The 25,519-nt window shown below is 35.7% G+C and overlaps 1 protein-coding gene across 3 annotated transcripts in view; it reads left to right on the forward strand.

The window, feature by feature from the left end:
- The first annotated feature begins 996 nt into the window (after nucleotides 1-996).
- The window catches only part of LOC134743242 (protein vein), a 111,297-nt gene continuing 86,774 nt past the window's right edge, over nucleotides 997-25,519 (forward strand). For 2 of the 3 annotated variants that reach the window (XR_010127999.1, XM_063676648.1), the window contains exon 1: nucleotides 998-1,485. Coding sequence is in view for 2 of the 3 variants with exons in the window: in XM_063676648.1 (XP_063532718.1) it covers nucleotides 1,071-1,485 (415 nt within the window). In the remaining variant the exon portion in view is untranslated. Of the gene's footprint in view, nucleotides 1,486-25,519 lie in introns of all 3 variants that reach the window. The other variant, XM_063676650.1, reaches the window with a different exon arrangement.

The following is a 25,519-nucleotide window of genomic DNA, read 5'->3' on the forward strand; positions in this document are numbered from 1 at the left end:
CAAATTTCTACATACAAACTATGTTCTCCGACCTGCCCAAACCTTACCATTACGCGACACACCGACAAAGAAAGAAACGCACGTGCGTTCTCAAACCCTTATTCCGGTGTTTTTGTAGGTGTAAAAAACACCGGTCATTCAGTTCGTTCGTTCTTGAATGAACCGGCTACCTGGCCGTTTACTACGCCGGATGTGAGACAAATCGGTCACCGTTAGGTCCTGTGAGAAATTTTGGCCGGATTAATATTGGCCTTAGAATATTTTCTTACCTATTTGGAATTTAATCTAAAGTTTAACTTAGATAAATTATGAATTTAAACCTTCTGAAAGTTCTTAGTAAGTACAAAATGTTTATGCATTACCTACCTAACTATTACCTACATATAGAAATGCCAGGTCGAGATAGTGGCCGTACATACAACGTGAGTACGAGTAATGTGACGTACTTTGTAGTAAGGTCACGAGTAGCCAAGGTCAAAGCTACGCGCTACAGCCGTAGAGGCGCTACGGGCCGTTAGAAGAAAACTTTTCCTACGGAGGCTTCGATGCTTTGAGGCTTACTGGCAGTGTTTGATTTACGCAAAGTCAAATGTGGTTAATTTTTGTGTTTTATAGGAAGTACATATAGCATATTTGTAATGTAGAAAAACATCATTTTTATTTTATTATTTAGGCAGAATAAACCTGCACGGAAAAAATTACCTTATACGTTTGACTTTTCGTGATATCTATAGAGATTTTAAGTCTTTTTTCTTCAACTGTAGATCATATACATACACGATACATCAGACACAACAGAGTATTATTCATACCTACAAACAGTAGCATAATTGAAAATTATGGTCCATATTGTAAACTGGTGATAATCTATAAGCACCTCCCCTGAGGCGTCAATCGCTATCGACACTTTACCTACTAATTACGAGGCATATCTCCGATAAGTGTGCGTCGCGTGCGAACCGTATCTCAGACTATTTCGGTGTAGGCGGAGCGAGTGATTCAGCCGCAGTCGCGAGCCGCCCGCCGAGAGGCACACACGCGTCCAGTGGACGAGTTGCGGCGATGGCGCGATGAATTGCGCTCGCGCGGCGTACTGGGCCCTCCTCTGCCTCGCCGCTAGCGCCCTAGCCGCGCCAAGACGCCTCTACTGCGAGCGCGCCGACGTCGCCTGGCGGGCCTACCGTGCGCCCGCGGCCTTTGAGGCTCGCATTCAGTCCTTGTCCAAAGACGCAGCGACCATCCAGATCAAGCGCGTGCTCAGGCAGCAAGGACACTGGCCACGGGAGGATTCTATCTTACGACTGAAACTCCCGCCTCAGGACCCTCGCGAGTGCACGGGGCGGTTCGAAGTCCCTTTGAAAAATAGAAGAAACTACATAGTCTTTGCCGAAAGACACGGACACCAGGCTGTGGCGCTAGGCCCGCCGCTGAAGAGGACTGGGAAACTGCTGCGGAGGATCAGGGCAGTCTACAAGCCGGGATACAGTGAGTGCTAGTGTAGATAGTGTCTGGCGATGGCAAGCCGCCCACATGGTGATGGAAACGTGCGTACAGGGTGTCTTATTTCCTACCTCGGTAAGTGCTTAGGAACACGTATAATTATAATAACTTTCGTTGTCAACACTAATTCAGGTGTTCCCCTGATAGCACATACACGTATCACTGGACACCCTGTATGCTCTTTTAGTATAAGTTTTTTCCGCTACTTCCGATCTCCATGTGAACACATATTTAATAAGATTTAAACCGCTCACGTCACTAGAGCATCTGAACATATGTTCCAAATAGAGTAATGTTTTGAATTATTCCAGCTATATCAAAGAGGTACCGCGATAGACAATAACCTAACGTTTATTTTAAATATCTTAAACAAGTAGGGTAAAACACTCAGTTCTCGACACAAAACACGCATATATTCAAATCAAGTAAACATTTTCCAGTAAACGTTATCATCTTAGTCTGTCTGGAATATATTCGTAGTCTCTTATTTGGACTACGTTAATATATTACTAGCAGGTTGTGTTTCTGTTATGTTTGCCAAGATCTTACTTATAAATTTTACAGATTAAAAATGCTCTACTTAACCACTTCAACCAAGTACAGATGTAGTGCATAATTATTTTCCATCGTATTTTCATGGAAACGTACGAACGTGTCTTGCCATTTCATTCAGTCTCGGTACAAAAAGTACTGAGGTTGACTGAAGTAGCATATGGTAGTCTATAGTAAAGTAATTTGTATGGATGCTGATCTGTAGCATGAAGATATTGGAGACACATATCCTAATTCATCGCGGCTTCTATGTACCTACACCAGCTACAAATTGAAGATGTCGATAGAGAATATACATTAACCATATTTTTACATATATCCATATTCTATTTTATCTTCTCTTGTCACATCATTTGAATATAGTATTTTACCATTAAGATAGTAAGATGTAATCTTTAAAACCATAGACGGCAAGGTCCACGCATAGGTCCCTTTACCATGTCCTATGGCAGGTGTATCGTGAAACAAGTGGCCATTACGAGCCCATTTTAGTCTACGAGGCTGTGCCCTTATTTATGCACCCTTCTTAACCACGCTTGGATAAGAAAACAAAGCACGCTATATTCAAAGATAACACTCATTTAAAACTTATAGTTTGGATTTACGTTATTCATTAAATAAGGAATTTTAGCAAACTATTTTTATATTGAAAATCTTTGACTGTTCGTTTGAATAAAAAACCGAATTTTTGTTTGTAATGGTGATAATGAGAGATGCTCTTTTTACTATACTTGGGCAAAATCATCTCCAATTTTCAAACGCTTCTGCAGTCTTAAGTCCGCAAACTGAAGTTTTATTTGCGCAGTCAATAAAAAAAATATACGAAACGACTTCATGCATCGAGGGCAATGAGTGCAACTCAGTTTATGATCATTAATTAATTAAAATTGTCGAAACTATGACGACATGCTCTTCCTTTCCTTAAATATGTGCCTATTCTGTAGATGTAGTGGCCGAATTTACAATCATTAATACCTACACATTTTGGTTTAATTTAAGACCCTGAACCATCAATCAGACAATAGAAACAATTCACTAGACGTGATCGGACAGGACGCAACTAGGGCGTAGCGTGACGTCATTTCATTGAGGTGCGGGTCACCCGGTGTCATTGAGCTGACAAACTTCACTACTGATGCTTTGTCTTCCTTCATTTGACAAAGAAACTAGGAAGATGACAGAAGCCACAATATATATTATGCCAAATTTTCATTTTTGTAGTTTTTGATATTACCAAATATTTAGGTATGTCTTAGATAATCAATTCCGACTACTACACACACACGATTTCTTTACACAGTCAAAATAAATTCATCGAGGCAATTCTGATGAGTGATGAGCCTAAACTCAATATGGTATTCAACATTGTTCAACAGTTCCTAGTACCCACTCGACTTCCAACTACAACGCCATAGTACCATAATACTAACATTGTCATCCAGATTTCAGCTCCTTCGGATTTTCACACAAGTTGTGGTGAAATGTTTGGCCACCCGGTGTCAAAATATTTGCCGCGGAGCCGATGCCAACACGTAGAGACCCTTTTGACACTTTAATGAAATGTAAGGGATACACCGAGCGGATGCTGCCCTTGCCCGTGCAAATGCTTATTATTAACTAAAACGGTCAAAACATTTAAAAAATGATCACTTTCATTAATCAAAATATATGTATATCTATGCTTACCTATTTATAAATTGTACGTGTAGGTATTCAAACCTATTTTGTAAGACATGGCAACAGAAAAGTAAAGGAACTAGAATTTTCGGGATGTTAGTTTTGAGTCCAATGAATAACAAACTATTAATTGCTTTGCTAATAGCAGTGTTTTGCTATCTTTCTGAGATAATCACATTCACTGATTGATGTGAGAAAAACCTAAACAATGATATTTACGATTTCGATTCGAGTATTTTCAACGCTTGGTAACTAGCTCGTAATCTGAATACGATGTTATGTTTTGTTTAAGGTTCCGTAGCCAAAATAGTACAAGTTAATTCCCTAATGACAATCATTTTATTTCATACTTTCAGTGCTCAAAAAAAGGTACTTATAAGAAAACATACTACTTACATGTTTATAGCATTGGTTGCTTTATTTATCTCATTTTATATGTTTTATTAGAATTCATAGATAGTAAGCATTGTAAGCAATTTACTTTCTTCAGTTTCTTCAGTCGAAACGAAAAGTCGAGTGCAGATGATAGCACCCATTTCACCCTCGAACTATTGGCGCTCTCCCTTCGTTCGAGATCCAGTATATCCTGTCCTGTTCTAACATTTAAATTTTCAAGTACCTGTGATAAATTAGCTTCAATTATACACATCATCATAGCTTTCAAGACAATCTTGAGTGCTCCGTACTCCATATTATTCGAGATGTACTCGGGTCGAGATGCTGGCTGGCACGAGCAGGCGCCTGTAGGTATGTTTACACGGTCTGTTTATATCTCTGGATATCATCTGTCTACTCTTTTTTTGTTTTCTTCTTAATTTTTTTATGATATCTGGGTTTCAAAGAAATTATTTCACTAATCGATATTTGTTTTAATGATCAAGTTTTCAGAATTAATTCATTTGTTGTTAAGACAAATAACTTTATTTTTGCAAATTGTGTAAAAAATTACGCTAATAAGTGTAATATGGGATCCTTTCTTTATACCGATAGGGCAGGGGTCAGCAAACTGCGGCTCGTTAGTCGCATCCATCGCGTGAAACTTTTTGGAGGTACAATTGTGGTGAAGAACTGTCACCCAAAAATTAACACTCAGAATTCTTAGACTATGCGGCTCTTTGGGATTCTTCTTAAAAGTTTTTAGTGTGATGATGGGTTTTACACCAAAAAATAAGAGAAAACGTATCTATTCCGCCAATAACCTAGTAACTATATCTAGATAGAGTTTATAATATGACCACGAATTCATCACTTGTTCACTTAGCGCAAAATGATTCTAGTACCTTGTACATACTGTTTAGCAAAAACGTCATTAATCAACCTAAATATATCCACATTATCCGTAATTTATGTTTATGATAAAATAAAACACGCACTCCATACTAATCGTATAATACCTGTGGTTCTTCGAACAATTGGTGATTACATCATAATTGTCACAGATGCCTATTTTGATTACAATGCTATAAACTTATGGTTTCTGTTGGTGGCGCCATCGTACTTGACTCATAATGTCATTAAGTCGTGAATAAGTATGGATACTATGGATGTTTAAACGAAAAAATGTCAAGAGGGAGACGACACATCGGTGTCACTATGGATCACTTCGGTAGGTTCTTAGTCTACAATGATTAATCAAAGCTAAATAATTAAATATAAGTAAGCGTCTTTTCTGCCTACTTCTCTCCCTACTTCCCATGCCACTCGTCGAGTATGTGGCCGGGGTATTAGGGTGACGAAATGTAATTTGCACCAATTCGCGAAGTCGTTTGAGAGATCGGCACAAAATATATTACGTTCACTATACCCAAGTTACTACTTCCGTAAATTCTGTTACCGTAACAGATAAATTCAGTTTATTACTTATATGTATTCTAGTTTTGTTTACCAGAAAGATATTTTTTATTGCAGAAAGGTGAACGACCGACACCATACTTCATTCAAGGTGCAATTTATCAATAAATGATTTATTTTGCTTTATTACTTAATACGTATAATACATGTATGCCTTAAGGCATTAAGTCCGCCTTTTGTACTTGTTCTTGTGCAATAAAGTTTAAAATAAATAAATAAATAAATATATAGCTGTTTATCGACCATACACGTTACACGTATTTTATTATGTGGTATAGTTTGATTAGCGTTTGTTGTATTGTTGTTGTCAGCTTAATTTGATAACCAACACGCTGAGTGCCTCTACATTATTTAAAAGGTACTAGACAACAAGTTTTCAATAACTGTTTGCGTCTTCACTATGCGAAAAATTAAATATCTTACCCGTCAGCCTTAGGCATAAGTTCCCGAAACATAGGCTGAAGCTTTAGTTACGAGATGACAGACCAACTAAAGCAACAAGTTATCTACCTCTATAGGTAAGTACAGCGAACTTTTTTTTAACCATGCCACCTGGCCCGGGGGATCCAGGAGCGATGATGGACTAACCAGTGGTAGGACTACCGTCTTCCACCAACGAATGCCGTCTTCGCCTTGTAGAGGAGCGCCGCAGGATCACTATCAGCATTCAAATGCGTAGGTACAAGATACAGCGAACTGCAAAAGTGCATGGACACATTATGAATGTAATTCATTGATAAAGTGTTCATGCACTTTTGCAGCTGGGTGTTATTATTGATTTAAATTATTATTATTTACTTTCGTAGTAAATTTTTAATTGTTTAAATACTCATCCAATTACAGTAAGATCTTTTAATTTTTGAACTGCCGTTACGCCCCGGCAGGCGTCCATTATACTTTCAACGCTCCGCTGGCTTTACTGTCCTATTAAATATTAACATACGTAATATGGTTAGAGTTTTATTTTAGTTATTTATTAAAACAACGGAGGCACAAACGTGTAAATGCACTTATGAAAAAGGTGATATTAGCTAGGTACTTAGGTACTCTACAGGTTTATCCAAATGAGAATAGACGGCGGAATCGCTAAATATGCAAAAAAAACCTAAAAAAGGGGAGAGGAACGCGTGTTTTCAGTTTTGCAACTGGCAATGGTAATTTCATGTAAATTATAAAAATAATGTACGTACAGTTGTGTGCAATAAAATAGCAGTCAATAGGAAAATTAAAATTAGGGGAAAACTATAACTTTAGATCAATTATATTGAATTTTTTTTACTATTCTTATGCATCACTTGACATTGTTTCAAAATTATTTGTAACCTTTACTTAAATAATATTGGAAGTATAAAAAAAACATCATGAAAATCGGCTTTTTTACTACCTCGCGGAAATTCTTATAAAAAGGTACGTACCTACGAAAAAAACACAATTGTGTACTATAATTGTAATTTAGTATCTTGTCTATTATTTTCAATCAAAGCTTTACAACTAAACCCATGTCATCCAAAAAAAGTATATTTACTTTTTGACTCAAAATCAAAATGATTTGTCCAACATAGGTTACCTATAGGATGTTACTCATATGTTTAGTTTTTAACTCAGTTTTATAACTTATTATTATTAAGCCCACAACTGCGATTTTAATTCAGTCGCTATTGAAAGATGTCCTTCTCGATTATCATCTGTAAGATAAATATGTAAGCGGAAATTTATAAAACCTAGTAAAAACAGTACAAAGTGCACTTGCACGAGAAATGGTACGTCACACCCAAATAAATTGTAACTTAAACAAGAGTTAAAGAGTTATATTTTCAAACAACAAATCTTTTATTTCATTGCGTGATCTCTACGTAGCTCATTACAGAAACTTTCAGTATTGCCCACGTACAAGTAAGTAGAGTGCAAAAACTGTCGCATAAGTCGGGTTCTTTTGAGACGCTAAGTGTTTTTGCGATTGGTAACAAAAATATGCATGTATTTACTATGGTAAGTATATTAGGTACGTTATATAAGTATCTATTACGTTAAATTTCCTTAATTTCAACAACACCCAAGTATTTAAATCGGGCTTAATTGAATCACTTTTTATTTTCGACCATTACAACTTCATTCAATTAAATGATGATGATGACTTTACCATTTATCTGCATATATTATATATTATGATTAGGTCAAACTGTACATAATTAATTGCCATTCTCGTTATAGTCATACATGACATGCTGTCTTCATCAAGCGTAAAATGAATACGAAATGATAAGGTACCTTATCATTTCAGAAATCTTTTGCATTTAACTATTGTAATAGTATAAAGGATGATACGCATTTACAGCGGTTTAAAGTTAAATAAAGTTCGGAAGCAACTAGCATATGTAGATATCTACTTATCATGGCTTTTACACGATATGACCAGATGTAAAAATATGTACCTACTTAGTATATTTTTGTAATAAAATTATGACTAGATAAAAAAAAACAGCATTATTGTAAACTTCGCGAAATGAGACGTCTGAACCTTCAGTTGATAACATCTCAACTTTGCTCTTCCGGCTCATCGTTTATCAATTCCAATAAGAAAGATAGTTATAATGATTTATTATCTTTATAATCGAGTTTCACTTACATACGCGGTGATCCCTGCTATTAGAGTCCCCATACAGTAATGGGCACCATATCGGGTATTGATCGATGACAATGACGGGATTCGAACCGTAGCCTTGCGACTAACGCGTATATCCGACCCGAGCGTTACTCCCTGCGCAAGAGTGGGCAGTGTCACAGTATTTACTTGTAATGATAATGATGAAATATCATTTCATATATTTCATGTAGGTAGACAGTAGAAGCTAAGTAATATTTGGCATCCTTCGGAACGGAATACTAAGAAGTTAGTAACACTCCAACAATATTTTTAAGTTAATAGTTTCAGAATTGCTCCATTGCTGTTAAATATTTTTGTATAAGTATTTAACTGCAAATATTTAAATAAAAAGATTATGAAAAGAAGTCTGTGAAAATCGATTTTTAAATAAAAGTTAGTTCAAATAATCTGCGATTTGTAAAAATAGCATTTATAATAAGGACAGCGTAGCAGACAACATTATTTTTATTCGTATATAAGTTTACGGACGAAAAATAACTCCTACAAACTCGACGTCCGGAAATACATTGCTAATTCAGTTTGTATTCATAAAAACGTCGCAAGCGAGCGAATATTTTATATTTAACTTTAATCTGTCACATGATGTCGTCTAGGTATTCCCGTCATTTACAAATAGACGGGTTGTCTGCAGCATCCGTCTGTCTAGCTGATTTACCTAGCTCTTCAAAACACCTCTGCAAGTGACTACCGATTAGTTTACATGATTCAGATTATGTTAATACATTTTGTATTAAAATATCGGCGGCGAATGTTTTGGCAGACAAATTCCTGATGAAAAAAACTGTCTACTTCAGTAATTTGTCTGAAAATTTTAGAAGATGGTCCGGCGAACTTCATATGGCCAAGCAATGAATGCCATACTTTTCGAAATCTACACCCTCACAACCTAGAAAACGATACCAAAGACTACTTTTACTAAAAAGTATCTGTCCGCCATCTTGGATTCAAAAATGGTCTTATAGTTTGAAATCAGCACCCGAGAACCTAGAAAACTATATCCATGATGACGTTTACGAATAAGTACCTACAGCCAGTCATACGTTGCTTCACTTTTTTTTCGTGATTTTTTTATACTTATTGTGCTAATCGGGCCAGAGACGAATCCAACAAATCAGAAATCATTAAAATCGGTCCAGCCATTTTTCAGTTATAATTAAGGTTACACAACTTTAATCGTTGAAACATAAACACAGATTCTCAATGTTTTATCATTTAGTTTGAAATCAACTCAACGATAACTGAACTATCGCATAAACATAAACAAGGGCACGCACGGGTACCCAGACTATTTCTCTACTCGGGAACCCTCACAAAAAGGTGTAAATACAGCCTTAGATCGCGTACAGGTGGAGTTAACGTCCACGTTGATTGAGGGCTCCCGATATTAATGAATACGTTAATGATACAGCGCGGGCGCATTGCGTAACGCGTCCAGATGGATTCGCCGCAAAATGTCGAGGGCAGTGTTCTGTGATGAAAGAAAGCGGGTAAAAATGCAGTAAACTATAGCTTACTTAACCAACGTTTCGATGAGTGAATCTATTATATTTTTCACTTATGTTTTCAGTTTCACTTACCTACCTAGGTAAGTACAAATATAAGTGAAAACAAATCTACTTGTAGAAACGTGACAGACATAGTTGATTGTCTCCATCGTATCGAACATAAATCTATTGCAAGACAAGAAAAAAAGAAACGAAAATGAAATATCCATTATAAAATATATGGCAATAATGGTTTATGAAACTGGATTTTCCATTACTCTTCTGTAGGTACTTGTTTGCATAACAAAATTGTTCGGCTTACGGGGACAATACGTTAATTGTACAAAAGTTATAGGTATAAATTGCGTAATATTTATCTCTCTCGGCTCTGGAAAAAAACCGCTGATGTCTTATCCCTTAAACGCTTTTGTCCAAAAAGTCCGATACGTATGACATTTAGAATTAATTGAGGGGAGCGGTCAGTGAAATGTCGGCCGAAAATTATGTTAAAGAAAGCTCTGGTGATGACCCCAATACTGAATGTCACCGTTGATTAACGAGACTGGTCAGGGTGAGGGCAATGGGCAATCATGTCGAGCAATCGAGCGGTGGCAATGGTGTGTATTAACTTTTTCAAGCGATTCCCGACATCCTACTTGGATAACATTATTATGAAAATTAAATACCTGCCTAATGTTTTTATAGGCTGTGAATCTGTGATTTAAAGTTATTCAACTAGTACCTACAGTAGGTATGCCAAAATATGGTGGACAACCTGTTTTGTCTATATTTAGAAACGCCACGTCTAGCCTAATAATTATTAGATGCCAATAGTATGACACTTACTGCAATAAAACTTTAATATCCACGTCTCATTGGAAAAATCTTTACGTTAACGTACACCCCAGGCCAAAAGTATGGAAACAACGTTGTTTTCTTTAATATCTCATGTTTCTTTCTTTGTTGTATATATTTGTAAACTAAGACTTACATTAGGCAAACCCAAAAGATTAAAAATACACGCTTAATATCAAAACATCCTAAAATGTTGTCAAAAAGCTAAAAAAATTAAGTAGGAAAAAGTTACATAATTATACCTACCCTTTAATTACATGACAAAATGTTGAATTGGCAACTATCACAGCCAGAGTAATTTACTTTTAAAACGTTCTATTATTATGTTTACCAAATTGTCAATGAGTAGTATAAAATCCATCGCTTAAAAGATCACACTTTTCTATTGAAATACAAGCTTGTTTCCATACTTTTGGCCTGGGGTGTAACTTTACAGAATATCGACCAAGACGGAGGACTGAAAATAGTTTTTTTTAACTTTGACAAAGTCCAGAAACGCAAGGAATCTGAACAACCGAGGTGCCTTAATGACAACGTCAACTCATATGCATATAGTAAACGTTAGCAAACCTAATGAAATAACTGCAGGTTTAAATACGCGACAACATTACCATCCTTACCACTTAGATGGTTGGCAGTCCTCAACTGTGCGTTTCTCTAGAAACTTCCTGCCTCGCACAGCTAAACTGTGGAATGAACTGTCGCCTGCGGTATTTCCGGACCGATATGACCTTCAAACCTTAAGAAAAGAGCGTACTCCCATCTTAAAGGCGGGCAACGCACTTACAACCCCTCTGGTGTTGCGGGTGTCCATGGGCGGCGATAATCGCTTACCATCAGGTGATCCGTCTGCTCGTTTGCCTCCTATTTCATAAAAAAAAAAAAATAAGTTTAGTATATAATATACTGCTCACGTAGCGACAGATAGACGGACACATCGCTGGCGCCGCGCCGTAATAGGAAGATTGGGTACTGATCGGAAATTAAGGCTATACTAGGCCAGTACCTACTGATTATCCATACAAATATAGAAATACTCAGTCATGTGATAATATGTGACTGGATTAATCTAGTATTCTTAGTGTTAAATATCGATCATGTCACATTAATGGAACATTTGGCATAGCCGTTGAGAAAGATCCTTCACCTTAAAAAGGACCAAGTTCCTCTCAGTTTAGTGTTGTGTGCCTGGTTGTGAGGACCGTTGCTATAAGGAAAGGGTAATAAGTCAGAAAAATTATAAGGTGGTGCAAAAAAGCTTTTGAATAACCTACTGATACCGGAACCTCAAAAGAAAACAAAATTGAAATTGTTGAATAAATATCAATATTTTTCTATACCTAATTCTGACTAGTTTGTCTATTTAAAAAAAAATTCAGTTTGTGTAACATAAATATTTTGCGTGCAAAAAATACTTTCCTATTCTTTTCAATTAATTATGGGCCGAGAAAGAGGGAATACTGCTTCGAGTGAATAAAACGATAGCAATTTAGTTTCCAGTTAAGCTAGTCTTACAGAGGAGTGCTAATCGGATTTCATAGAAGCTCACCTGTCTCAACCCCCTAATTTATCCGTGTTATAAAATATTATAAAATTCTATTGCGCCTGCTTGCCTTACGCCGTAACTTTGATAATATCTCTTACGCAACCTCAGAAGTGGTTCGAACTGAAATATTATTTTAGGATTCACAGACTGTACGACTGCATGCAAACGACAAATTGGAAATCAAGCTCACGCGGTACATCTCAAAGCTCATTTTGCAATGTAACAGGGGCTTGTGTTTATGTCATTGTGAGAGTGAGTTTCCATCACGTGTCGCATATCACTCACCAAGTCGTTTCCTTTTGGATAATAATAAAGAAAAAAAATGAAACGCCGTTTTGTATTGAGTTTTTGGTTAAATTTTACATTTAGCTACCTATGCATGACTTACTACTAGTTTCATTAATAGTATGCAATAGCGCCACGGCTCTCTCTATCTAGTTATCGCAGTGCTGAAACGTGAATGTTTTTGAGCGTCGGTCGGTAATCTAATAAAAACAAATCACAATAAATATTTAAAAACCGGCCAAGAGCATGTCAGGCCATGCTCAATGTCGGGTTACGTAGTTACCTACCGTCCGTCACAATAGGCTGCCTTGAACGGAGGATATTAGTAAGTGACATGTATGTACATAACAAGTAAAATAGAGTGTACCTTCGCAGCGCTTTATGCGTCTTTTTACTAAGAAAGGAAAACTTTTTGCGACAACTAAAAACGGCTTAACTATAGTTTTCATCGAACTTTAAGGGTTCCGTACCCAAAGGGTAAAAACGGGACCCTATTACTAAGACTCCGCTGCCCATCTGTTCGTCTGTCTGTCCGTCTGTCTGTCCATCTGTCTGTCACCAGGCTGCATCTCATGAACTGTGATAGCTAGACAGTTAAAATTTTCACAGATGATGTATTTCTGTTGCCGCTATAACAACAAGTACTAAAAACAGAATAAAATAAATATTTAAGTGGGGCTCCCATACAACAAACGTGATTTTTTACCGTTTTTTGCGTAATGGTACAGAACCCTTCGTGCGCGAGTCCGACTCTCACTTGGCTGGTTTTAAAATAAGCTCTTTTAAAAGACCTGTCCAACGATACCCCACACCATAGAGTTGAAGCGAGAAAAAAAACAATCACTTTACGTGTAGGTGAGATACCATTTTTTTTCTAGGTCTGTTAGAGATTGTTTTACCACTATATCGGCTATATTGACAAATATCCATGTTAAATTTCTAGCACTAACGATCACACGGCAAAGCGGACGGACAGCAAGACGGACAGACAGACAGACGGACATGGCGGAACTATAAGGGTTCCTATTTGACTACGGAACCCAAAAAACTAAGAACATATTTACTGTAGATATTTCATTAATATACAATCACTAGCTTTTGCCCGCGACTTCGTACGCGTAGATGTGTATGTTGGTGGTTATATATTTTACATGAGCATAGAACATTATGCAGCAAAAGATATCAGTAAGGGACGGTTAATCATTTGTTAATAATTATATACAACGCATGAAATTTGTCTTTCACAAAGTACGAAGTTTCAAGCCCTAACTGAAAAAATTGTTCTCGATATAATCCCTATCAACATCTTCAAGTCTACTATTTAAAAAAAATGTTCGTTCCCACTGCAAACGTTATTAATACAAACTTTTCAAACACGGTGCAATCATAATATTGTCTTCGGTTCGGTTCGGTCATAGTTTTATTTCACGGTGCAATCAGTTTTCGTCTATTTTAATATAATGCCCTTTTACCAAGTTTCATGTTCCTAGCTAAAACGAAAACTTGTACTACATATAAACTTACATCCCCTTTTTAACACCCTTAGGGGTAGAATTATTCAGAACGTTGAAATAACTTTTTTTGTAATATTATAGAATGCCTTTCTAAGAAGTTTCAATAAGCATGTGTAATGGATTCAAACTTTCAACCCCTTTTTAACCCTTTTAGGGGATGAATATTTAAAAACGCTTAAATTACTTTTCTTGTATTCTAATAATATGCCTTTATACAAAGACTGAAGTCCTGTTCTCAAAAAAAGGTTTGATCTCCATACAAACTTTCAACCTCTTTTTACCACCTTGAGGGATGAATTTTCAAAAATGCTGAAATAAGTTTTCTTGCCTTTTATTTAAATACCTTTCTACGAAGTTTCAAGTACCTAGCTTGAAGTAAAATTAAGACCCCTACAAATTTTCTACCCCTTTTTAACCAGTTTACGGGATGAATTTTTAAAAACGCTGAAATACTTTTCTTGTATTCTTATAATATGCCTTTATACAAAGATTCAAGTCCCGCACTCAAAGAAATGTTGATCTCCATACAAACTTTCAGCCCCTTTTTTATCACCTTGGGGGATGAATTTTCAAAAACGCTAAAATCAGTTTTCTTCTCTTTTAATGATATACCTTTTTACGAAGTTTCTAATTCCTAGCTTAAAATAAAATTTGAACCCTATACAAACTTTCAAACCCTTTAAGGGGTGAATTTTTAAAATAGCTGAAATTACTTTTCTTCTATGCTAATAATATACCTTTATACAAAGATATATAAACGGTAATTATATATAGGTGTATATGTGGAGCCATGGTTCAGGAGGACGGTCACCATGGCCTTAGTTGTCAGAGGTGCGCTGGGCGTTTTTCACGTCACCATGCGATAAATGAGGTAGTTCGCAGGGCTTTAGTCTCAGCCAATGTTCCCTGTGTCCTGGAGCCTCCGGGATTGAGCCGGGCTGATGGCAAAAGGCCAGATGGTCTTACATTGGTTCCTTGGCAGAAGGGTCGGTGCCTCTTATGGGACGCAACGTGTGTTAGCACCTTTGCCACGTCCCATCTGAGTCACACCATCGGTGCTGCTGGTTCAGCTGCGGAGTATGCGGCTAAACAGAAGCATACGAAGTACTCTGCCTTGGAACCAATGTATGATTTTATACCAGTTGCGGTGGAGACTGCAGGACCTTGGGGTGCGGAGGCTAAGGAGTTTGTGTGGGAATTGGGTCGGCGACTGAGAGATAGGGGTTGCGATCCTCGCTCCGGATCGTACCTGGTCCAACAGATCTCCTTGGCAATTCAACGGGGCAACGCTGCCAGTGTCATGGGGACGTTTGGGCCGGCTACGGTCCGGGGTGGCACCATAGCCTAAATAGTTTAATTTAGTGGTTAAGCTAGACAAAGCCTGTTGCGGATTACATCATTTGTAAGTCGATGACGAAGCCTGTTGCTGATTTGCTTTTGTGTCCACTTGACGAAGCCTGCGTTGCCGATCACGATCTATGCATGGATGTTATTTACTGTTTTATTTATTGTGACGTGAAAATAAATGCTTAAATTATATATATATATATATATAATTATTATAAATATAAATATAAATATGATTATATATTTATATAATATAAATATAAATATATTTATATATTTATATAAATATTATACGGTCGGAGTGGCGAGCCTTGGCTGACATGATGATGATGATGATGATACAAAGATTTCAGTCCCGCACTTAATAAAATGTTTGATCTCCATACAAACTTTCAACCCCCTTTTCACCACCTTATTGGATGAATTTTGAAAAAGCCCTTCTTAGTGGATACTAACGTCATAAAAGCTACCTGTTGTGAAAAATTCAGCTCTCTAGGTTCAACGGTTTGGGCTGGGCGTTGATTTAAGTGAGTCAGTCAGTCAGGACTTTTACGTTTATATATATACCTATATATAGAATAGATAATACTGAAACTTACATAATATCTAAATTTATAAATAAACTTCTATGTTAAATATAAACAATAACAAAATAATTGAAGGCATGTTTACAAAAACAACATAACTAACATTTTTTGCGGATTTGAGTTTTTGGTATCATAGCATTCGTCTAAGCAGGATCTATACGTAGAGCAAAAGATAGTGTCCAAAAATTACCCCAATTGTCCAAAATCTGTATAAAATAAATAAATCCACTAGTTAAGTAAGATAAATCTGTACCTCTCTGATAGAATACAAAACATAATTTCTATAGAAACTTGTTTTATTTTCTTACAAAAAGAACATAACTAACAAAATTTTGCAAAAACAGCATAAGTGACGAACTTAATTTTCAATTTTTTTCCAAAAACACTGGTGTTTGAAATATGTAATCGTATATTTCGGAACTATTGGCCACTTACTAAAATCACCTATACAATGTTTATGTCCAATAACTAATATATAAGAAGACATTTAGTTTTTTTCGTTTCCTGTAAATTCATGTCTAGTGTAGTTATGTTGTTTTTGTAAACATGCCTTCAATTGCTAATGAACTACGTTACATGCTTTAAAAAATGTGTTAGAAATTTTAGTACCTACTTAAATATTTTATTGTCCCTTCTGAACAAATTTCCATATAGGTACATATATACCTGTGATAAAACATAAAATAATTATCAAGTAAATAGCAACTTCACTTCATGGATCAAACGAGGTGGTAGTTCCGACTCCATTGTGGAATTGTCTGGTAAAAAGAAATTCCCAAAACGTACGAGCCAATTCAAACAATGATCTAGATATCCATTAGATATGAAACAGAAACGGTAACGAGATAAATTTGACATTTCCGCGATTCCGAATGTCCTCTTGAACGATCTCTTTAAGATATTACTTAGACATCCAATGGATATCTAATGGATATCCCAAAACGTCACAATAATTGTAGCATGAAATGACAATTGGTTTCTCGAATCGAACTGCAAAAGATAACTAGTTGAGAACTAAACTATAACGTATCTATTAGATCTCGTATTATCACGTTGTTCGAATTGACCGGTATGTCTGGTAAAAAGAAATCCCCAAAACGTAATATTCATCCCTTATTTTAGTACTGGGTATTGTTGATGTTTAAATATTGGCTCCGAAAGCTGCGGATTTCACCGGAGGCCATTCAGCATGGGCACCAATAACAATATTGATAATAATTTTTGTTGATATTATTATTTCTGATATATTATCAGCTATGTTCTATGTTACGCCGCCATTTATCCTAAGGCCGAACAAATCGTATCGAGTTTACGGACGCATCTCCGCATTGGTCCAAGTAATAATCGTTAGACCACGAATATGGCCACTGCCACTTTTTACCCTGCGTCACAAATACCTCTCTCGGTCGGGGCTCCGTTACAACGCTACCAGCTTATAATACACTGTAGGCAAGCTATTAACAACCTTAATGTTAAAATGCTTAAAACTTCAGTAACGGTAAAACAAAACGTAATCTCGACAAGTTATCTGTGCAGATAGGTTTAGTTAACTTAGACCTTAATATAGTGGACTTGAGATTTAGGATGATGCTGATAACGCGACGTTACTATGAACTTGTCATGTGTTAACATATGAGGGAAAGAATAAATAAATTTACTAAGTGTTGCATTTTTTGTATAAAAATATTGTGCGTTATGTTTATTGCATTTAAAACTAAAATAAGCCATAATTACAAAATTTATTGACACAATATTTAAATCTATGGTATGTTTTTATTGTTCAAGGCAAATGAAATGAAACATAGAAAAAAAAAATCATTGAATGTGTCAGTGATAGCACTACCTACAGTTTTTCTTTAGCTTATTTGTGACAATGTTACCCTTACCATTTTGCCACGGCATATAGGATTGTATAAATTAACTTGGCATTGTCGTTGTCTCAGCAAACCGTTTACGTGCACAATGTAGTCATTTCCCACGGAACCGATAAGGCAACGTTGAAAAAGCCAACACGCCGGGAATTACAGTTATGCATGCGATAAACAGAAAAAACAAGTGTTTAACCATTAAAACCAATTTACAATGACAATGTTTTTATCTGGACCATCGTACTATCTCGACCTTAGTTTAACCTAAGGTAGTAAAATACGCCGCGAATGGGTGATATACCGATATTAAAACTGCTATTACGAGTAATTCATTATTTTATTAAACAAAACAAATTAAAAAACGAGTACCAAGCCCTTTATTTAGTGAAGTAGTCAGTCCGAACATCAATAGGTAATCATCATATCGGCTGATAAGTATGATGTAACCCATTGACCCAAATTCGGCGTTGAATGGAAAATAAAAAAATCTTCTTAGAAACCTTTAAACTAAAACAATGTTAAATTTCGTAAATATTTGTAGTGATTGAATATACAAGCAACAAAGCAAAAGTATTTCAAATTAGAATAAAATTAAAACAGCGCTACTAATTGATTGTAATAATTATCAAATTCTAATATGTATTGTATGTAATAGTAAAACTTTTCAACTAGTACTTATACTTTTTATAATAATTTTGATAGCCAAAAGCATAAGGAGCACTAGCCGACTCCATCGATTCACATGCAGAGCAAGCACACGCCACCTCAAACGAGCACTTCTACCACTTCAAACGACCCTGTAGCAAGTTCAGCTACTCGTACCAACTGGAGTTGAAGAAAATCCAAGAATCGTTCGCCTACTCGTACGAGTAGAAGCAAGCCGCGAGTACTACTGATATTATCTAGTGGAGTAGGGCTCATTGCGCACGCTGCGCGCATACGCATGCCTAATACGTAAGGCCGGCCTCGGCCGTGCATCTTGCCCGTGGATCAAGTTACAAGATACGGGAAAACGCAAATTCCATGATTCTTTAACGCGTTAGCAGGCGCTATTTAAACAGCGACACCTTACACAAGGAGCTTAACGAAGCAGAGTTACTGAAATAATAAGTTCCTATAGCTTTAGTTATACTTTTGTATGTAATTTTAGTTTTAAGTTTATCACGAATAAAACATTTGATTGATTGATTGATTGACAGTGATATTGTAACGACATCAACGCAATTCACCAACTTAATAGGCAGCAACATCGCCCGCGTCAACGCTGCAGCTATAAAGTTCCAAAACAGTAATCACACAGTCTCACTTTCTTGGACACAATTTCGTAAAGTACATACATTATTGATGACGTGTTCTATTATCTGGCACAGTCGGTGTCCTAACGTAAGTATCCACTTTTCTGTACAGCTAGTACCTACATATGGCGAGTTGGGACACTTACTGTACCTACAGTATAACCTCTGTCAAATAACTGGAAATTCCATTATTACCATAGCCAAGTCTTCAAAAATGTGTACAAAATAAGTAAAGAAGTTAAGACGTTCAAATATTATTTTTTTATCAGTTTTTATTTTTATTTTTGTTTATTAAATATTTATGGAGTGTAGTGGAGTGTATATGTGTGGTATGTAAATACAAGAGACGTGTCAAGAAACAAAGAAAATCTATCATCCATAAAATATTTGGGCACTTCTCAGACCTGTTTCTTGACGATTGGAATTGACTAAATGCTTATTACAGCATAGCAGATGACACCCCGATGAAGATCTCCTCATTTATAGGTAATTGAGCTTGCGCACTCCACGCTGCGCTATTTTCCGAAATATTCGTGTTCGTCTCTTTCCTTCATATCACTTCTTTTTCACCTTGCTAAAGCATTTTGATACTATAGTTTTACCAGAAATCTTCACATATTTTATAGTTTATGTTACTCTCTACCGCTTGCATCTTGGTACAAACTACAAACATAAAGTACCTACCTGCCAATCGATTCAGCTTATAGGGCCGTACTTTGACATTAACACATTAATCTAAAACGTGTAAGAACCTGTCACAACTGAATAAATCAATGAAAAATGTAATTATTATTCTGATTATAATACAGTTTAATATTTAAGAGCCAACAGGAGTGGTCATTTCTCCATACAAACGTACTCGACTGTTTCCTCCGTGGTTTTTGAAGCTAGAACAATGATTTTTTCAACACAGATTAATATTCTCAATATCTGTGTCGGTGTGTTTTGCTTTTTTTGATATTTTTGTTTTTTAAGGCGCTAGAGCCCTTCACACATGGCCAAAAATGGCCTCACTGACTATGCCGCAATGAGAGGCGTGGTATTCAAAACTGATATCAATTAGCCAAAAAATCAAAACAGTCCGACACAGACAATTTCATAATCATTTAGATTTCCAAATTTGGTTACGATTGGTTAAGTTTTGGAGGAGGAAACAGTCGAGTACAAAACCTCGATTTTTGAGATTTTTACGCAGGATTTTTCGCCTAAGCTGCAGTTGTTCTTATCGCACTAATTTTAGGGGCGGGGTCAAGTTTCTAAATACGTACACAGACAGAAAAGTGATGGGCAATAGTCGACATTAAATGTCGATAATCTAGTGATGTGATAAGATCGATAAACCTTTTCAAAGTCGCGATTTGCCTCTTAGTAGGCGAAGTAAGTAAAGTGAGTATGCACTTTGGCCTCAGGGGATATCCTTTAACACTATTTATTATTCCTTGGTTCATACAAAGCTGAGCTGACGCACTAGCTACGAGATTAAGTCCTGGCAACCCGCGAAAAAGGGAGGGGAAAAGTCGGCTTCTGCGGTCCAATTTGCCTCTATTTCTACATATCTGTTGCTATGAGATCAAATTTGGTATAATTTTTGTGTAAATTAAGGAACAAATAATTTATTTTAGAAATAATAGTTTCACATTTTCATACACAAATCTGAATATATGAACGAAACATTAAAATCATATATAATTTTTGGTCACTGATTTGCTCTTTAGAAGCAAATTGTGGTGATTTGCACTAAAAATTAATTACACAATTTAGTCCATTTATTCGTTATTTAGAAAAGTATCAGTTCTAAGTACGTATTCATACATTTGATTGTAAAAAGAATTAGTAATACTTTGGTTAAAATATTGTTTTATATTTTACAATTTTCACTATTATTCTAAAATTTATTTTAAATAAAGTATTACTTTTATTAAATCGTTTATGACGTGATCTTATTAAGTATGTATATGAAAAGGGCTCCACGAGGCGAAATACTTTTTACGCCAATTATTTTCTTTTTTTTTTATTTACAACAAAGACGAAAGTTCGAGAAAAATGTGGTTACTTAATAATTGCCTAACTTGTTGAAAAAATAACTTTACATACTATCAACTTATAACCGTAGTATATTCCATGATATGTTTTAAATGCACCATATTTTTTTCTAATTTTTAAAAGAATATTTAATACCTTTAAAATAATATCTGTCTGTCTGTCTGACTGTCTGTCAATCTATCTGTCAGTCTGTCACCAGGCTGTATCTCATGAACCGTGATAGCTAGACAGTTGCAATTTTTACAGATGATGTATTTCTGTTGCCGCTATAACAAGAAATACTAAAAACAGAATAAAATAAATATTTAAGTGGGGCTCCCAAACAACAAACGTGATTTTTTTGCTGTTTTTTGCGTAATGGTACGTTTGCGTTTTTTGTTAATAGATTTTGAACTTTTTTTATGTGGGAATGCTTCGAATACATTTTTCTAGACATCATTCCGAATCTAATGAGGTATCATACGTATTTTTAGGAGTTAGTATCTCTATTAGTGGCAGCCGTACAAGCCCAATTTCAAAGAAAAACCGCAAATGGATGTACAGGTTAGCCGTTTGGCACACGCATACTGAGGTCAAAACAAAATTTTTGACCCGCAGTTCCTAAAAAATCCCTTAGGAGGGGTGTGCTACAACATTTTTTTTTGTATGGAAAAAAACATATTTTTTTTCAAAAACCTATCGTGTGTGGTATCATACGAAAGGGCTTTTTGAGGCGATTCTAAAATTTACCACATCATTACATTTTAGCCATTTTTTTTGTAAATTAAAACAAATAGAATTTTCAAAACATACCAAGTTTGGGGTCAAGTTAAAGGGTTAAAGAGGTATTTCCCGTTGGATATATGGATATTACGTATCATTGTATGATTAATATGTACCGTATCTGCAGTACAGTTCCATAAGTCTCGTAAAATAGGTATTGAAGTAGAACGGCCGGTCCGGGCCGTAGCAACTACGCTCGCATTCCATTGCTAATTGTTCTCTTTATAAGTTATTGATATACCCGACAAAAAAAACAAAAAAAAGTGTTTTTTGTTTAATTTAGTTTAATTTGTATACTTTTAGTTTAAGTCATATATGTTAATACCTACAGTATTAAGTTATTTGTTATAGGTTAAGTGTGCGCTCACCGATAAAATGTATTAGTAGTAGTAGTAGTAGTAAACTCTTTATTGTACAAATATACATATTAAAAATTACATGGTACAAATAATAAGATGTATTTTGCGTGAAAAAACAATTAATTCTCGTGTAAGTGAATATTATGTATTCTTATGAGAAAATAAAGATCTTTAAACCTAACTGTGTCACTTTGTATTAAAAAAAAACGAAATAAAATTATTTTTAAAATGCCTTTTTTTGGGTTAGATAGGAGGAAATCACGTAACATTTGTGGTATATTGTACAAAAAAAAAATCAGCCATATCGTATCTGGAGGAGCCCAAATTTGGTATGTTTTGAAAATTCTTTATGTTTCAATTTAAGAAAAATGGCTAAAATGGAATGATGTGGTATATTTTCAGAATCGCTTCAAAAAGCCCTTTCGTATGATAGATAAGAGAAGAATACGATAGGTTTAAAAAAAAGTTTTTTATACAAAAATAATGTTTTTTTATACAAAAAAAAAGATTTTTTATACAAAAAAAAGTTTCAGCACTCCCCTCCCAAGGGATTTTTTTTAGGAACTGCGGGTCGATAATTTTGTTTTGACCTCTAGTATACGTGTACCAAACGGCTAACCTGTACATCGATTTGCGGTTTTTTAATGCGAACAGCTTACACTATATTTTTAACCACCTTGAACGTTTTGTAGACTAGACTATTGTCCCAAATTGGGGTTTCTTATTCATTCCGACCAGGATTAGGAGCTCTTCAAACATACCTATTTTAATCAAAATCTGACTCATAAATAAAAAACGGACCATTAATAAAACTGTATAATTACATCAACGTAAGAAATATCTCATGTCACATGTTTCTTTGTTATGATAATTTTATTTAACCTGAGGCTTTCTTTTTTTCTAATCAACGAAGCCGGAGAGCGACAAATTTGTTTTTCATCACACTTGCTCGAAAAGATCTTATTTCATGCAGGTGTACTGAAGGGAAAACAAAAGGCCTATATTGTTCCCGCGGGAGTTATAGCTTTCTTTTTTTAATTAGATATGTCACTAATTCATACGAAGTACGAACCAAGTAAGTTATAAGTAAAATACTTTGTTTAAAGTATAAGGGTGTGTAAGGGAGTTTTACTTCTAAAATACTGACAATTATAATTTAGTATTTTTGTTTATAATATTTAATTGGATTAATTTAATAGCCGTTTAAAATATTTTTACACAAAATTTTCTATCGTGGCTGAATGCCGAAGGTCTGTGCCTTAGATGCCTAACCTGTCAAGAAATGACAATATGGCGGACGAATATTTGAAATGTCACCGTATTTTATAATTATTTCCCTGAAAATTTAGTTTTTCATCACAAGTGTAACGAAAACCATTGTGTGTAACTCCGGGGGTAAGAATATTGTAAACTCCTCCTTTACAAAATCTCACTTACCCCCCTCGTTGCACAATGTAGGTACTAATAGCACAGCGTGTCGAAAGTTGATACTTTCCGCACGGAAACGAGAAAAGAAATGATTGTTTTTTTACTCTCCTGTAAAAGTCAAAATGTTATTTGGATTGCAGGTTGTAGAAGGATATTGAATTCAGCTACCTAAAATCAAGAAGTTAAATCACAATAACAGGAAATAAGTAAACGCTCAGTGGTGGTAGCGAGCTAAGCTAACGGAAAAAGTTTGTAAGAACTAGCTATAGCCTATGATATGCCTATATGGCGGGCCGCGACCGCGACGCGACTTGCAGGCATAAGGTCCGTGAGCGCAAATGACGTGCGCGTCTGTGTGCGTGCACCACACACACGGGGATATGCCGGCGCCGCCCCCGTCAGCGCGACGGAGATAATCAGTTTGAAATCTCAAAATTGAGAATTCGCGGAGCTCCTGTTGGCTCTTAAATCCTTTGTATTAAGGCACGCGGCAGTAGACAAGTTTGGAAAAAGGTGCTAATATTGATTGAACCATTTAGGGCATTTTTCCATAAAAAAAATAATGTAATGCATGTCATAAAAGTACACAGCAATGCACTGATATACTGATATCCTGCTTTACCTAATTTATTAGAGTTTCAATATGGCACTCAATGAAATTTTTATGTCTGTCCTCCTGATTTTTACCTGAAATAGAGAAGTATACAACTTTCGTTAAGCAATTATTATAATAAACTGCAACAAATAAAAAATAAGCCTCGCTTTTTATTTAAGGACTGAATAGTTAAATTAATGTTTAATTAAATCGATTCAAGATCAAAGAGCGTTTAAATAACTATTTACCCTCTAACGTGCTCTACACAGTCGCAAAAGTCCTCCAGTCAAAATTAATCGCAAGTATCGTGACAACGTGCTGTAGGGTTTTTTAGAGTACCTATCCTACCAAAACTAGAAAAATATAGCCCATATGGGATCAGACAGCGTGTATAATAAGACTTACTATACTTAGAGCCTAACTAATGGGGTGTCCCGGAAGTAAAGAGACAAATTTATTTTCAAAATATGAAATTTAAGTAATGATTTTGGTTGAAAGTAGTCACCAAGTTAATTCAGTTATTAGATTGATACCGAATTTGCTCCTACGACAACTGATTTTTTTTTTCTTAAATTTTTTTTCTTAGACCACTACGGCTGTTCAGGATTTTGCAGCCACTCCTTTTGCCATACAAAGTATTTCCTAAAATAATTGGCTTTTGGTACATTTTTTTGGTCCTAAGTCACATCTATACGACTGAATTGAAGTTAATGAATAGTTGTACGAAAATGTTTCCTTCATAAGCATCATTGGGATTCGCCGGAACATAGTTTCAATCGTCAATAAATCGTTGAGTATTTTTTTCAGCTAACTTTTATAAACTTATTGGTTACCTCTTTTGGCATGTTCCTCCACATATATCTAGAAGCAGTTTGTTGCACATATGGTTTTAAACCTAGATCGTTCTTTTTTCATTCTGGTGACAGACGACTTTGATAATTTTAATTTATCCGCTGCCACTCTGACGGACGTTAAAGGAGTCTTATCAAAGATAGATTTAACTCGGTTAATATTTGTCACTAAAGGGGCCCACTAATTATCAGTCCGCCGGACGATATCGGCCTGTCAGTTAGAACAAAAATTTGACAGTTCCGAACAACTGACAGGCCGATATCGTCCGGCGGACTGATAGTCAGTGGGCCCCTTAAGACTTTGAAAGTTGTCTCTTTACTTCTTAGACACACGTTATATTTTTCTGATTTATAAATACGTGGTGATAGCATTAGCTACCGTGATGATTAGGTCCAACTTTTCCCTTGAGGGAGAATGTCGCCGCCCATTAGGTGAATAAAACGATCATCACGTA

The sequence above is a fragment of the Cydia strobilella genome, chromosome 7, assembly GCF_947568885.1.
Source record: "Cydia strobilella chromosome 7, ilCydStro3.1, whole genome shotgun sequence".
In the NCBI taxonomy this organism is placed as follows: Eukaryota; Metazoa; Arthropoda; class Insecta; order Lepidoptera; family Tortricidae; genus Cydia; species Cydia strobilella.